Source organism: Bos indicus, chromosome 4 (assembly GCF_029378745.1).
Source record: "Bos indicus isolate NIAB-ARS_2022 breed Sahiwal x Tharparkar chromosome 4, NIAB-ARS_B.indTharparkar_mat_pri_1.0, whole genome shotgun sequence".
Classification (NCBI taxonomy): Eukaryota; Metazoa; Chordata; class Mammalia; order Artiodactyla; family Bovidae; genus Bos; species Bos indicus.
Window position 1 is genome coordinate 85,591,022 of NC_091763.1, and position 16,065 is coordinate 85,607,086.

Here is a 16,065-nt window from a genome sequence, read left to right on the forward strand (position 1 = left end):
AGGTTTTCTAAAACTCACCTGATCCTCTTTTTTGCATTCTCAAAGCAGGAAACACTTTGAGAAACACTAATTGAACCACACTGAGCTGGCTTTTAGACATTTATTTGATGTTAATGCCCTAATGTTTACGTTAATTTATCTTAAGCTTTGGTGTTTCATTTTTCTTAATTATGGTGATTGTTTTTAACCTTTTAAAATGTTACTGATAAACATGAAAACATATATTCTTTAGTTGTAAGAAAAAAAATTTAAGTAAACAACCTTCTTTCTTAAATCTTTTCTTCCTCATCAGCCGATCCAGTTTAAATGCCAAAATGGAAGAGTGTGTTAAACTGAACTGTGAACAACCTTATGTGACTACAGCAATAATAAGCATCCCAACACCTCCAGTCACCACCCCCGAAGGAGATGACAGGCCAGAGTCTCCTGAGTACTCAGGAGGCAATATCGTCAGAGTGTCTGCTCTGTAAGACAATTGGAATCAGGTTCAAGAGAATTTGAGCCCTGGCTGTGGAAAGAGTCCCAATGTGGAAGAAAGAAGAAATAATAAACACTCTGCAGATGAAAATGACAAAGCAAGGAGGTTGGTAATGAAACAAACACAAAGCTTTCAACCTTGTGGATGGAAATAAAACCACCAAATGGCATTTCTGGACAGAGTTTGACCTGTTATACAGAGAAATAAAATAGTCTGTGGCCCTTTGACTGTGAATGAGCACAAATGAAATGCCGCCTATTGATGCTTCTTATGATCAGAACTCTTTTTTTAATAAAATAAATCTTTGAACATAATGTTCCAGTTGAATGCAAAACAAAAAATATGGAAAACATTTTGATAAAAATTTTTCCTGTTAAAACCATGAACATTGGCGATGATGAAGATGATTACACATTAAAAAACACAAACACACAACACATTTGTATTGACTGAAGGAAACCATCATAATGCATGCTAGAATTCTTTGGAGCCGTTATCTCAGTTTCCTTATGTTGTCTTCAGAATAGGCATGATAAACTATACTAGTAGAAAGAGGGAATTTCTGTGCACTTACAACAAGCTGATTGTTCATGTTCCATGGTGGGCTGTGCAAATAAACTCCTTTTAGAACTGCAGTATTTCTCACGGGGATGCTCACTAGTACATCTAAAGTGTTCAGATAGTTCAGTATGAATCATTGTTTTACCTTGCACCTAGATACTGTTACAACTGCAATAATTAATTGTACACTTGTTGTATCAGGAATCAGGATATTTTTGTTGTTGTATTTCCAGATCTTCAGAGATACATTAAGAGCCACATTCCATAGAAAAACTTCTGGTGTGGCCAGGTTTTAGATAACCTTTTAATCCAAAACCCTTGTGCCATAAACGTTTTTCTGTAATATTGTTTGGTCCACTGTATTCCTGTGACAGTGAATGATTTGTTCCTGTATTTCTATAGCACCTTTCTATTGGGTTTATCGTCATCTACTAGACTAACGTTTTGTAGTTCAAAGGAATTTCCTACTTTTGTATTCCCTGACAAATTATCTTATCAGCAGATCACCATCATCTTCAATCCATTTGTCAAGAATTAGGGAAAAAAAGGAGTTGACATCTGTGAATTATCTCTGACTTTTTGCTGTTATGGAAAAGCCCAGATACTGTATACATCACTGTATGTTTCATGAAAAGAATTAGCTGGGACTAATATCACAGAACCAGTAATCCCAGACTCTCACATGATGTATTATTTATTTTGCTTTAGATCTCAAATACGTTTTGAGAATAACTAATGTGAATTGAAATGCAGAGATAAACTGGAGTGCTTTATGTAGCAGTATTTGATGAAAGCATGCTTTCTATGCCATTGAGGAAGGCAGCACAGATTTGTCTCAGAAAGGTTCCTGTTTATTGCAAGGAGCAATTTTTCTCCTCTAAATCAGGAGGACAGGATTTTGATGATGCAAAATTGATCTCTATGTACATTTAAGTGAAAAGTCTTGATATCTTTTCACCTTTAAAATATATCAGCAGACATGTCTGCACGTGACAATGTAAAAAAGTTTTATGTCCAATGAAAAGTTTTGTTCATTCCAAACCACCACTGTAAGGAATGAAGTTTAGCTTCAACACATGGAAAGAGTAAATAATTATCCCTCTACTATAGAGATTTTAAAATGCTTAATCATAATTTATCATAAAAAGGAATTAACCCAACCATTTTCAAGTAAAGCCAGAAATTCTTGCTTCCCATTTCTAGACTAGCTTCTAGAACAAAGCTGTGCACACAGTAGATTTATGAACACTTGCTGAGTGAAAGTCAGATAAACTCTACTATCTCTAGGGAAAAACTGGCTTTATACCTAGTATGTCTTTTTAAAAGTCACTAATCTTCCTGAAGTGTGAATATTAACAATTATATTAACACCTGCCTCATGTCACTTTATGCTTCTAGAGCAAATATATAGTGAAACTTCTTTGATGGCATTTGTTGAAAAACTTTTTAAAAAGTAGGTTAAACAAAACACAATCAGGAATACTTAGGTCTTTATTCCCAATAAAAAGTTCTATTTTCATGTTCTTAATATTACATTTTAAAATGCAGTTAGATTACTTCCGTTGACAATTCTGCCTCCTTTTCAAGTTATCATTTATCCAAAACTATTAATTTCTTTAGACTTTTGGAAAAGAAAAAAAAACTTTTTGGTGTTTTAGGTGATTTAAAAATATACTGTGTTGGTGGTGAATGACTATTGATGACTGTGTTAAGTGCATCTGTATTGTAAGTGAAATGTAATTATTTCTGTGTACCATATGGAGTAACCAAGGTCATTGTTTTTGACAATTTTGTTTGAAATTCATATATCTTATTTCAAAGGATAGCATAATATCTGCATTATGCTGGAAAAAAATAGACCTTTGGAGAATACTCAAATAAAACATGTGCATGCTTGAACAGGACAACATGGTTGACTGTTGCCCTTTTTTTTAAGACTTCCTTCTTTTCCAAAATCTAGTATGTACTACACTCTTCATACATATTTTGGGAAACCTGTAACGTGGACACACTCAAAGAACCCATCGATTGTGAGTGAAACAAATCTACTCTAAATGGTGGAGATAATAATTTTCTGCCAGCATTGGGAATTTAGGCAGAGGCTTCAGTAGAAAAGTTACTATCATTTAAAGATAAAAGAGTGCCACTATTTTAAATGGTCATTTTTGGAAATATCTTGGCAACTACACCTCCATAGCTGGAGAAGGGAATGGCAACCCACTCCAGGATTCTTACTTAGAGAATTCCATGGAGTGAGGAGTCTGGTGAACTACAGTCCACGAGGTCACAAAGAGTCAGAGACAACTGAGCGACTCTCTCTCTCTCTCTCTCTCTCACACACACACACTCCTCCATAGCTACTAACTATGATAATGTAAGTATATTGCTTGGTTTTACTAGTTATTAAGAAAAAAGTAGGGTTGAAATCAGTTGATTTTTTTGTATAGGATATTTTCAAGTAGAATGCTTTCTTCAGTGTGTGACCCACAGTTATTAGTCTGTACCCTAAATGCCACTTGCCTCTTAGAGAGTGTGGACCAGAAAGAAGACTGATGCCTGAACTTTATGTACTTCTTGATCATCACTGCCTGAGTTAAGCAAAGAGAAGCTCTGGGGTAATAACTTTGGTCAAAACGCAGTTAGATTTTTTCCCCCAAATATTTATTTTATTTATTTGGCTGTCCCAGCTCTCAGTTATGGTACCAGGGATCTCTGACTTCATTCTGGCATGGGGAATCTTAATTTGCGGCATACAAACTGTTAGTTTCAGTAGGTGGGATCTAGTTCCCTGGTGGAACATCAAACCCCAAGCCCCTGCATTGGGAGCCTAGGATCTTAGCCACTAGACCATGAAGATTCTTAGTCAGACTCTTTTCTGTCTATGGAAAGAGGTGATTTATTTGTATAGTTATATGTGCATGTGTTTGTGTATTTATATTTCTATATATACATACAGATTTTTTAATTCTCCCTTTATTTTTTTTTAAATTTTATTTTATTTTTAAACTTTACATAATTGTATTAGTTTTGCCAAATATCAAAATGAATCTGCCACAGGTATACATGTGTTCCCCATCCTGAACCCTCCTCCCTCCTCCCTCCCCATACCATCCCTCTGGGTCGTCCCAGTGCACTAGCCCCAAGCATCCAGTATCGTGTATCGAACCTGGACTGACAACTCGTTTCTTACATGATATTTTACCTGTTTCAATGTCATTCTCCCAAATCTTCCCACCTTTAATTCTCCCTTTAAAAATACACATATACCGATGGTTTCTGTTCAATAGGGGACCAAAAGCAAAAAAATGTTAAGAGATTATTAGAAGGACAAAGAGTAAATCATCGAGTACCCAGAGAGCAACTAGTGATTCTCTTGATAGATAATCTCAATTTTTCTCTTATTATTTTCCTTTACACTCTTTGATTTATTGAGATGCTAATCTTTCATTAAAAAGATTTAACATGCCTCCCTATTCCTTCAACTCAGTTACAGAGTTGGCCTGGAAACAGCCTCCAGGGAATTATACCAATGTCAGTCAACCACATTGCTTAAAAAAATAAAAAAGGTTCTTGATTGATGCCTCTTGAGTTTTACAAGAAAGGCAACTCCTCTTCCCTAGCATATTATTAAAGTGTTTGTTTGATTAACTCATGTGTTCAAGAATGGTTGTTGGTCAGCACTGTGTAAACTTCATCAGAACTGTCAACACAATCATGTAGGCACACTATAATTTTTTTTAAAAAATAAGAGTTTAAATTATCCACTGGAGGTGGCTGTGTTTAGGGTGGTAAAACAGTCTCCAAAAAGTAAGTTTATACTTAAAAGGAATTTTGACTTTTGAATACCACATTTGCTTAAGACAATTATAAAATATATGTTGTGTCTAATTCTTTACAACCCCACAGACTGCCCCCTGCCAGGCTCCTCTGTCCATGGGATTCTCCAGGCAAGAATACTGGAGCGAGTAGCCTATCCCTCCTCCAGTTGATCATCCTGGACCAGGAATCGAACCAGGGTCTCCTGCATTGCAGACAGATTATTCACCAACTGAGTTATCAGGGAAGACCCCTCCTACTCCAGAGGATCTTCCCAATCCAGGAACTGAACCCACATCTTTTTGCGTCTCCTACATTGGCAAGTGGATTCTTTATCACTGCACTGCCTTAGAAGCCCTATAAGATATATCAGTTTGGTTCAGTTCAGTCGCTCAGTCGTGTCTGATTCTTTACAACACCATTGCCTACAGCACACCAGGCTTCCCTGTCCTTCACCAAGTCCTGGAGCTTGCTCAAAATCATGTCCATCAAGTCAGTGATGCCATCCAACCATCTCATCCTCTGTCATCCCCTTCTCCTCCTGCCTTTAATCTTTCTCAGCATCAGGGTCTTTTCCAAGGAGTCAGTTCTTCTCATCAGGTGGCCAAAGTATTGGAGTTTCAGCTTCAGCATCCATCCTTCCAATATATAAGATATATATGTAAGCCATTTATACATATATATATATAGAGAGAGAGAGAGAGGAGGAGAAGACCCAGGTTCAACCCCTGGGTCAGGAAGATTCCCTGAAGAAAGGATTGACTACCCACTCCAGTATTCTTGCCTGGAGAATCCCATGGACAGAAAAGCCTGGCAGTCTACAGTCCATGGGATCACAAAGAGTAGGGCACAACTGAGTGACTTTCACTTTACTTTATAATATTTTATATATATATATATAGTGAAATACCTTTAGTGAAAATATTAGATCCATACTGTACATTCTAATCCTATGATCTTTACTGCCTGCCATATCTTTTCCCTTCTTTCTCTTCCAGCACTAATCATTCTTTAACTAGATTATTCTCCCTCTTCCCCTAATCACTTTCTTTTCTCTGTTTTCTATGAAAATCCACTATGTAAGTACTATTCATTCTGTTTATCACTCAAGTCATTGGGTACACAGGATGGACTACACATTGTGATAGATGCTGGAGAAATAATGATTAGGAATCCAAACCAAATAAGTATTCTCCTTCCTGCCACATTGACAGTCATTTTCCTACTTAACCTCCTGACAATATCTCTCCAACAGAGTTTACATCAGATAGTGTTCTTTGAAGTATTTTCTAAAATCTTCACATCACATTATTAAAATCCTTGTTCTGTAGGCCATGGTCCTCTTTCTATGGAGGAACTGAGGAGCAGAAAAAGAGCACATGTGTATTTCTGAAGAATGCAAAGCAAGACAAGGCAAAGCAAACAGAAAAGGAGGCAAAACTTCACCTTTATGATTTAAGCATTGTAAAAATACAGTTTTTTCCAAGTATACACTCTGCTCTTCCTTCCATAGTTTCAAAAGATGTGAAGAAAACTATTAAATGATGTATAATTTTTAATTAAACCATGGAGATCTATTTTATAGAAATATTGAGGCAGCTATCTCTTCTCTCCAAGTAAAACAGAGTTTATTTTAAAAATGGGGGGTAGGAGGAAGCCTAATTATATCCCTGCTCTAATGGCTGCAATTTCATTATCAAAGAGGATCAATGTTTCCTTCCACTTTCTTTGATCTAAATTTTTTTTCTTATCTTGCAAAATGTGCTATAATTCATAGCCTGATTGACTATTGGCAAATTAAAATAAAGATGGAACCTAGCTGGGAAATACAGTACTGTCCTAGTTGACAAAGATTTTCTAACAAGGCCATATCAGCACAGCAAACACACTGAGTTAATTTTCCAGGAACAGAGAGAATTATGTGTTGGAGCGTGCATCATCTCTCACTCGTCCCCCTTTTTGAACAAGGCCTGCCAACATTCTCAAGGTTGCTGATCAGGGCTGTAGTCACATGTACAGCAACTAATTGGCCCATAGTCCACATCCTAGAGGCTTATAATAACACAACAGCAACGTTTTGGAATTAAGGTCAAACCCACAATTCCCACCCTTCATTATCTTTTGCAGCTTCTTCAAATTCCTGCAGGCAAAACTTCTGGAGGATGATAATGAAATGCCTATTGGCATTTAGTTCCACATGCAAAATAAGGCACTGAAAGATTCACTCAGATAGGCAAAGAGATGGCATAATTCAGTATTCCAAGTAAATATAATACAATTAAAATATTCTTGGATTTTTCCATCCTCATAAAGAAGTCCAACATTTTTCTGCAGGTAGTTGATAGCTTTTATTTTCTCCGAATAAAATAGAAAGCTTCAATAAAGGTGTAAACATGGGCATTTGATTTATATGGAACTGTAGAAAATTTAATGTACCTTTTAAAATGGTACTTGGGATATAACTGCTTGTCATAAAACTTCTTTGAGTTTCATCGTTTGCGTGTTTTATGTTCCAAAATAACAGTGGCCTATTAATAATCTCTTTACCTTCCACCTCAATCTTTCCTTCCCTGTTTCTCAAAAGGTGAATGTGTTATTTCTTTAAAGTATTGATATTGTGTCCAAAACTTCCTTTATATGAAAAATTAAAGTGCAATATGATTAAAAAGAAATGTATAGAAAAAATAATATTATATATGGCTGTTGTTTTCAAATCCTAACATGATAAATTATAAAAATTTGCTTCAATGAAATAGTAAAACTTCTCCAAATTGTCTTACAGAAGGAGAGAAATTTTCATTTCTGTCTTTTTCCAATGTAGGAATACACAGTAGATAAAGTATGATATAAAAATCAAGCTATATTTTGAACAGGAGACATATATAATATCAGACAGCTCTGCTAGCATCTGAAACAAAATGCATTTATTCATCCAAGTGTGCAGGAGCCAACTAATGAGAGACTAAGAAAGAAATGGGGCTATGAGTGACTGGAGGAACCTGAAACTATATGGGGTTTGAAAGATACAAAATTTGAAGAAGCCGAAGAATTCAAAATCACGTCAATTCCTTTTACTACCTTACCTAGAATTCAGGTCATTGGCAAAGATTCTGGGAATTTAGTTCAATTACACTGCAACTGTTTACTATGAGATATAGAGGATCAATTTTGTATGATTATCTGAAATTAATGCAAGGTATTTCACTCACTATCTATAGCCTCAAGTTGTAATAAGTGTCTCAACAGAAATTTAGAATGAACAGTAAAATGATTATAATAAACTCAATTTAGGAGAATAATGTTAAGGCAGTAAGACAAAAGAGTGAGATTACAAATGCTTCAGTTTTTGGTGTCTGAGTATCTCTGATTCTGACTAAATGTGTTTCTATAATAATCCCTGAACATAGTCAACATTTAAACACAAATGAACTTTAGCTTGACTATCGTTCATTTTTAATTAGCTGTTATTTCCCTTCTCTATTCCTTCTCATAATGGAGTAAAATATCTTTAATGACCAAAATACTTTCAGAACACAGCCTCAACAGTTTTTCACAATATAAGAGAAAGTCAAAGGGCCAGCAGATGTGGATTTGCTCTCTGGTTTGGGAAGTTCCCCCCGAGAAAGACATAGCAACTGACTCCAGTATTCTTGTCGGGAAATCCCACGACAGAGAAGCCTGGCAGGCTATACTCCATGGGGTCGCAAAGGGTCAGATACGACTTAGCAACTAAACAACAACAAAGAGAAAGTCGAACAAGTTCCCTTAAGCATCCAGTGCATTTATCATAATAGAAACATGTAAAGCAATATAAAATATTACTATGAAAACATAAGTTTTTAGGACATTTCTTGTATATACATTTCTATTTTTAATCACAGATTACTATAGAATTTATGCAGTGGTTTCCTTATGAAATCTTTTGCATCTCAGATAAAACTCAGGAGACAAAATGTGGCAGGGAGAAGACTGAAAATACACACACATACACTAACCCTTATGGCAGAAAGTGAAGAACTAAAGAGCCTCTTGATGAAAGTGAAAGAGGAGAGTGAAAAAGTTGACTTAAAGCTCAACATTCAGAAAACTAAGATCATGGCCTATGGTCCGATCACTTCATGGCAAATAGATGGGGAAAGAGAGGAAACAGTGGCTGACTTTATTTTGGGGGGCTCCAAAATCACTGCAGATGGTGATTGCAGCCATGAAATTAAAAGACACTTACTCCTTGGAAGGAAAGTTATGACCAACCTGGACAGCATACTAAAAAGCAGAGACATTACTTTGTCAACAAAGGTCCATCTAGTCAAGGCTATGGTTTTTCCAGTAGGCATGTATGGATGTGAGAGCTGGACTATAAAGAAAGCTAAGTGCAGAAGAGTTGATACTTTTGAACTGTGGTGTTGGAGAAGACTCTTGAGAGTCCCTTGGACTGCAAGGAGATCCAACCAGTCCATCCTAAAGGAGATCAGTCCTGGGTGTTCATTGGAAGGACTGATGTTGAAGCTGAAACTCCAATACTTTGGTCACCTGATACGAAGAGCTGACTCATTTGAAAAGACCTTGATGCTGGAAAAGATTGAAGGCGGGAGGAGAAGGGGATGACAGAGGATAAGATGGTTGGATGGCATCACCGACTCAATGGACATGGGTTTCGGTGGACTTCGGGAGTTGGTGATGGACAGGGAAGCTTGGCGTGCTGCCGTTCATGGGGTCGCAAAGAGATGGACACAACAGAGAGACTGAACTGAACACACACACAGAGGCGGAATGTAGAGTTCCATTCATTTTATTGCCTGATATGTTTTAATGAAATGTGAAAGGAAAGTTTTTCTTGCCAGTAGTCATATCTTCGGGCATTTTTTTAAATCTTTGTTGATTGTAGAAATTATAATGTGGTAATGTCTAGGCTTTTTAAACAAATCTTCTTGAAAAGAACCATCACGGTTAGCATTCTTAGGATTACTAGACAACATTGTCTCTTTTCCAAACTTCAAAGCTTAGAATGCCTGAAACTGCAGGTTAGCTGGAACAGGGGGAAAATAAAACAGCAACAATTTTTAGTATACACATGTAAAGGGGAAACTCATTGCTTTTTAACTTGCAAATGTGTTGAGAATCTGTCTCTTTTAGGATAGTTTGAAGTAAAGCAATAGATAGGTTTCCAAAATTTTTAATTCATTTCTTGGCTAAATTTGTTTTCAATTTTAAAGTAATTTTATCTGATATTAAAATTGTGAAAACCAAGCTATCCCTGTATTCTATTACCATGAAGTTAAAAAGAACACTAACAACTTCAAATCCTCACTTACAAAATGTATCTATGGACTTCTGCCCTATTCTCCCTACTTTTCAAGTGACTAAACCACTTTGTTTGGACTTTATAATTTATAAGATTCACAGAGGTATACACATGCCCACATTCTCCAGTCCATGTTAATCACTGTATATGACACTATTGTGGAGAACTGGGGACACCCCAGAGGATGGAAGCAAAGTCCCCTTACTCAAAGGGCACATTAGATGCATCCTGAATATTAAACAGTGAAGATGCAACTCAAGAAAGTTGTTTTCAGCTCCTTTAATTGATAGTATAATGCAGCTTAAAACTGTGTAAATTTCAAGAGGTTTTTCTACAAAGGAAGTGGATTTTTTTTTTAAGGGATGAATCTTGCATTAAACTCCAGCTATAACAAAAATAGTTCTGCAGAAGGGCATAATGGCTCTCAGGCTGCACAGGTAGCCATTCTATTCATTCCTTTTCTTTGTGAGCACATCTTATGTTCCATGCAGTGTGTTAGTACCCGGGATAAATCAGTAACAAGATCCTACCCTTGTTGGCATTGTAAGGGAGGAAAAATCATTTTCCCTCTACCCTTGTGAATTCTTGGCTCAGATCCTTTGATACAAAACACAGATTAACAAGAGAAAAACAATCAAAGAAAGATAAAGAAGTTTATTAACCTGTATGCTGTTTTTATTTTTTTGTTCAGTCACTAAGTCATGTCCAATCTTTGCGACCCCTTGGACTGAAGCATGCCAGTCTCCTCTGTCCATGGGATTCTCCAGGCAAAAATACTGGAGTGGGTTGCCAAGTCCTTTTCCAGGGGATCTTCCTGATCCAGGGATCGATCTGTGTCTCCTAGGGCTTCTGCATTGCAGGCAGATTCTTTACCCCTGAGCCACCAGGGAAGCCCCGGGATCTCTTAGGAGAGAGTGAATGATTTTTAGAAAAGGTAATCGGGCCCTTAGAAGAACAGATAGAAAGTATAATTGTTTATGACAAAGTGTGTCTGGGTATGGTGTTAACTGCAAGTCTTCTCTCCTATAGCAACAGTCAGTCCACCTTGGTTGACAAAATGCCTGGGGAGAATTGATGACAAAGGAGTTGCTTTTGGAGCTCTATCTTTAAGCAGATGAGATCAGTTCAGAGCACATCTCTCCCTGCCTTTACTGTTTTTCAAGTGCCTACAAAAAGTTCCCAAAGTCACTCAGTCATGCCCCAGTACATGAGACCCCATGGACTGTAGCCCACCAGGCTCCTCTGTCCATGGACTTCTCCAGGCAATAATACTGGAGTGGGTTGCCATTTCCTTCTCCAGGGGATCTTCCCAACCCAGGAACTGAACTCAGGTCTCCAGCATTGCAGGCAAATTCTTTTTTTTTTTTCTTTTTTTGCAGGCAAATTCTTTACCAACTGAGCTATCAGGGAAGCTAAATGTCTAATACTTCGTGATCCTATGGACCATAGCCCATCAGGCTCCTCTGTCTACAGATTTCTCTAGGCAAGAATACTGGAGTGGGTTGCCATTTCCTCCCCAGGGGATCTTCCCAAACCAGAGGATCAAACCTGCGTCTCCTGTATTGGCAGGTGGGTTCTTTACCGCCAGTGCCACCTGGGGAGCCCATAAAATGTTCATATCAGCCATGAAATGGTACGGTGGGGAGAAGTTGAGGGAGACTTAACATGGTGTTAAAGAAAAGGCCTCTAGGAAAAAGCATGTGGGACATGCAGAGGGAAGAACCAGACACACACAGAACATTCCAGGCCTAGGAAGCACATATACCTTTGTCTTTGGAATTTTAAGAATCAATCTATTTGATTTCAGTAAAGTTCATGGGTTTTTATTTTTCCCTTCTACTATGTCTTATTTCAGGCCTTTATAGGATCTAAAAGTTGGAGGCCAACTTTTTCTGGATATTTTAAAGAAGTCAACAGTTTATCATTTTTGGTTCCTATGTCTTTCCCTTTTGTATTTAAGTACTAACACAAAGGTCTTCCAGTAAAAATGACAAGTAATATTTATTTATAAAGCAATCAACTTGAGCCATCCATCTCAAGTCCCTGCAACAACTCTGGAGTTAGAAAAACCATTTTCCAGGCTAGGAAATGGACTTTACCTGGGTCACACCACCAGCAAATGATTAAGATGTTATTAAACCTGAATCTGCTACAAAACCCATGCACTTCCCCCTTGACCACAGTCTCTCCTTATGTTAATTGTAAAACTAAATAGTATCAAATCTGCATGTAATACACAATTCTGAATTTCATCATTTAAAGGCAATAAATCTAGGCACATCTTGTGACTTGCTTATCATACCTGTACTACTATGTTTCCATCAATGAAATGACTAAGGACTTGCACCAACCACAATTCTTTCCTTCACTTCATTAATTCAATAAATGTTGATTAAGCATTACCCTGCTCAATGCTTGAAATAAAACAAGGGACAAGACAAATGATTTCCATCATCATAGTATTTTCATCCCGTTGAAAAGACTATCTCTACGCAAATCAATACACGGATAATATATAATTTCAAATTGTTAAGATTCAAGGTCCAGAAAAGTTCTTTTTGAGGAAATGACATTTACTGGGGCTCAAAAGAGGGAAGTGGGAATTATCTCAAAAAGGGGGATAAAAACATTCCAGGCAGCCCCTAGAAGCAAAACTGAAATTCACAGGTAGAAAAGCCCTTAAAACGTTTGAAAACCTGTTAGAATGGCTGTGTGGATGAGCCACAGTGAGTGATGGGGGACTGAACACAGCTTGGAAGTAGACATGGCAGAAGGTGTCTAAATTTATAGGCCCTTCCACTTAAGGATCTTGGACTTTGTCCTCAGTCCACTGGGAAATCATGAAGAGTTTTGAGCAGAGGAGTGACAGGAACCAGTTTGTGCTTTTTAAAGATCACTCTAGTTGCTGTGTGCTGAAGAATCAGTCAGAGAAGCAGGCAGCAAAAGAGGCAGGAAGTCTAATTAGGAACCCATTTCAGTAACTGAAGTGAGAGATGAGGTGTGGCTGATGTAGAGTGGTGTCTGAGAGAACTGGATGACTTAAGAAATAGTCTGGAGTTAAAGTCAAGGAGACTTGGTAGTGATGAGTGTCAGCATGAGAAAATTCTAAGAAAACTACCAATTTCTGATTTCAATAGCTGAGTGGAAATGTCTTTTGCTGAGACAATCAGAAGTGTTGCTTTGAACATGTAAAGAAAGGGGATAAATAATAAGAAGGAGAATTGATAAATATTTATTAAATGTTTACTATATGTTAGGCACAATTTTAAGTGTTTTAAATGTATTCATTTAATTGTCATCAGAAAAACCCTACAAAGCTGTGGAATTAAAACATAATCACAACCCAAAAGTTGAGAGTTATGCTTTATTTGGTGAGAATTTTTAGGACTTCAAGCCTGGGAAACAGCGTCTCAAGTAATCCTGAGAGAACTTTCTGAGGAGGTGAAGAGAGGATCCAGGTTATATACAAGGTTTGCAACAAAGGGCAGGAAGTCTGAACATCAAAATCATTGTTAATTAAAGAAAACCAGATAACCCAAGTTAAGAAATTTAGTGTTCTATGCATGGGAAGTTACATAGAACTTGAGTCTTTCTGACTCAAGAGTCTGGGTTCACTGAAATCATTTCTTTGATATGCACCTCAGCTATTTGGGGCCAGTATCCTGTGTTTTCACATCCTGAATTTCCTCAGGGCTCATGGGGGGAGGTTCCTACAGTCTGATGGCTGCTAGATGTTCTAGCCATCTAGGGAAGGTGTTCCTTCCCTCCTGAGTTCCCTCACGGCTCACCAGCTCACCATCCATCATGGCTGCAATTGCTGGTGACTGACATCTTTGTTTACTATGACAGGACTAACATTCCAGTTCTCAAAATACATACTAGTACTTTCTTCTAATTTATAGACAAAAAAGCAGAATTTTTGCAAACTTACATAAAGTCACACAGCTTTTTGACTCGGACTCTGAATCCTGAATACCTAATAACTCTAAGGTCCATCTAGTCAAAGCTATGGTTTTTCCAGTAGTCATGTTTGGACGTGAGAGTTGGACTATAAAGAAAGCTGAGTGCAGAATTGATGCTTTTGAACTGTGGTGTTGGAGAAGACTCTTGAAAGTCCCTTGGACTGCAAAGAGATCCAACCTGTCCATTCTAAATGAAATCAGTCTCGAATATTCATTGGAAGGACAGATGCTGAAGCTGAAACTCCAATACTATGGCCACCTGATGCGAAGAACTGACTCATTGGAAAAGACCCTGATGCTGGGAAAGATTGAAGGAAGGAGGAGAAGGGGATGACAGAGGATGAGATGGTTAGATGGCATCACTGACTCAATGGACATGAGTTTGAGTGAACTCCAGGAGTTGGTAATGGACAGGGAGGCCTGGCGTGCTGCAGTCCATGGGGTTGCAGAGTCGAACACGACTGAGCTGAGGACTGAACTGAACTGAACTGAACAACTCTAGGGATCTCTCTCTTTGATCTTTAAGTAAGCAGTCAGATACAGGAGGGAAGTTACAGCACAAAAGAGGATTCATTGCACTTATTCACCAGGGAATCACCATCACAGAAGAGGTATTTAAATTCAAGAGTATGCAACAAAGTGTAACATAAGAGAAGGATCCCTGCAATGATCTAGGAAGAGCTAGAAAGTAGTCTGAGAAAAAATATAATCAGTGAACAAGAGGAAGCAGGGTGAGTGTGGAGGATTTCAAGACAAAGAGAAGGGGCAACTCACTGAACACTGCTAACATGCCTAGTAAGGTATGAAGTGCAGGTGTTTGGACGATGTGGCACCGGAGTGGGCATTATTCAATTAAACCAAAGCCCATGATGTGACATGAGGAAAGCAAAAGCTACACTGTATTAGACACTTGAACTGGAGAAAACATTCTGGAACTCCTTCCCTCCAAAGCACAGCTCAAAGATGAAGAGATTTCTGAGAAGAAATGGGATAAAAGGGAAAGGTGTGTGTGTGTGTGTGTATGTTTTCATTTTCTCAATTTAATGGGATATAAGATGACATGTTCCAATATTGGTAAGAAAGATCTAGTAGATAGAAAAATAAAGGTTGAAGTTTCAGGGAAGGGAAGAGAAATATGGAGAGTGAAGAAAGAGTGGCATGGAATCAGAGTGCAGGAGAAGGACAAGACACTGCAAGGGAGGATGGGAGGAGGTGGCTTCCTGTGGGGCACCTCTCTAATGGTGGTACTCTTGTAGTCGTGTTGTAACAGACACGGAATAGTTGCTGAATGTGCTACATTGCTGTCCTCTGTTTGTGCTCCCCAAGGAATTACTGTGTCTCATGGGAAAAAGCATGCCCTTACACTGCTCTGAATAAAAGGAGGAATGACTTTCCTCTGAAGAGCACCCAGAAATCTCTGAAGCAGAAAGTCATACCAGGCATGGATGGCACTCATATATACTTGGGGAAAATGGACTTTTTCATGTTTCTTTTTTCCCCTTACACTTCTTCTCTGTGCTGTCTCTCATTCCCCAGTGTTGCCCAGTCCTGAAGATGAGAAGGAATCTTTGTGATCCAGGGAGATCATTCAGGAAGTGGCACCTGAGTCAGCAAGCTGCTACCCTACCACCCAAGGGGCCGTGGGTCTCATTTTCTGAGCTCCCTACACTCGGTCTTATCTCTGGCTGTCTTCATCAAGTGCTGGGAGGAATATAATCTAATTATCACAACTCACAAAAAGATACAGATGATGGATGCAACTCCCAGGAGATTTGCAATTGAAAAGAAACCACTTAAACTTAATGCATCTCTAGAGAAATATTAATATTGAGAGAGAAGATATCTGTGGTCCCTGAGTTTTCTCAAGGGAGAGAAAACTGCCTAATCTACAGGGTCGATCAAGATGGCCCTGTATATACCAGACACACCAGATACACATGGAAAGG

At 38.1% G+C, this 16,065-nt stretch overlaps 1 protein-coding gene across 1 annotated transcript in view; it reads left to right on the forward strand.

The window, feature by feature from the left end:
- KCND2 (potassium voltage-gated channel subfamily D member 2) overlaps window positions 1–2,946 on the forward strand; it is a 577,596-nt gene extending 574,650 nt beyond the window's left edge. Inside the window, exon 6 of the mRNA XM_019959459.2 lies at window positions 293–2,946. Within this exon, the coding sequence (XP_019815018.2) occupies window positions 293–470 (178 nt within the window). The 3' untranslated portion in view covers window positions 471–2,946. The remainder of the gene's footprint in view (window positions 1–292) is intronic.
- Window positions 2,947–16,065: the final 13,119 nt, after the last annotated feature.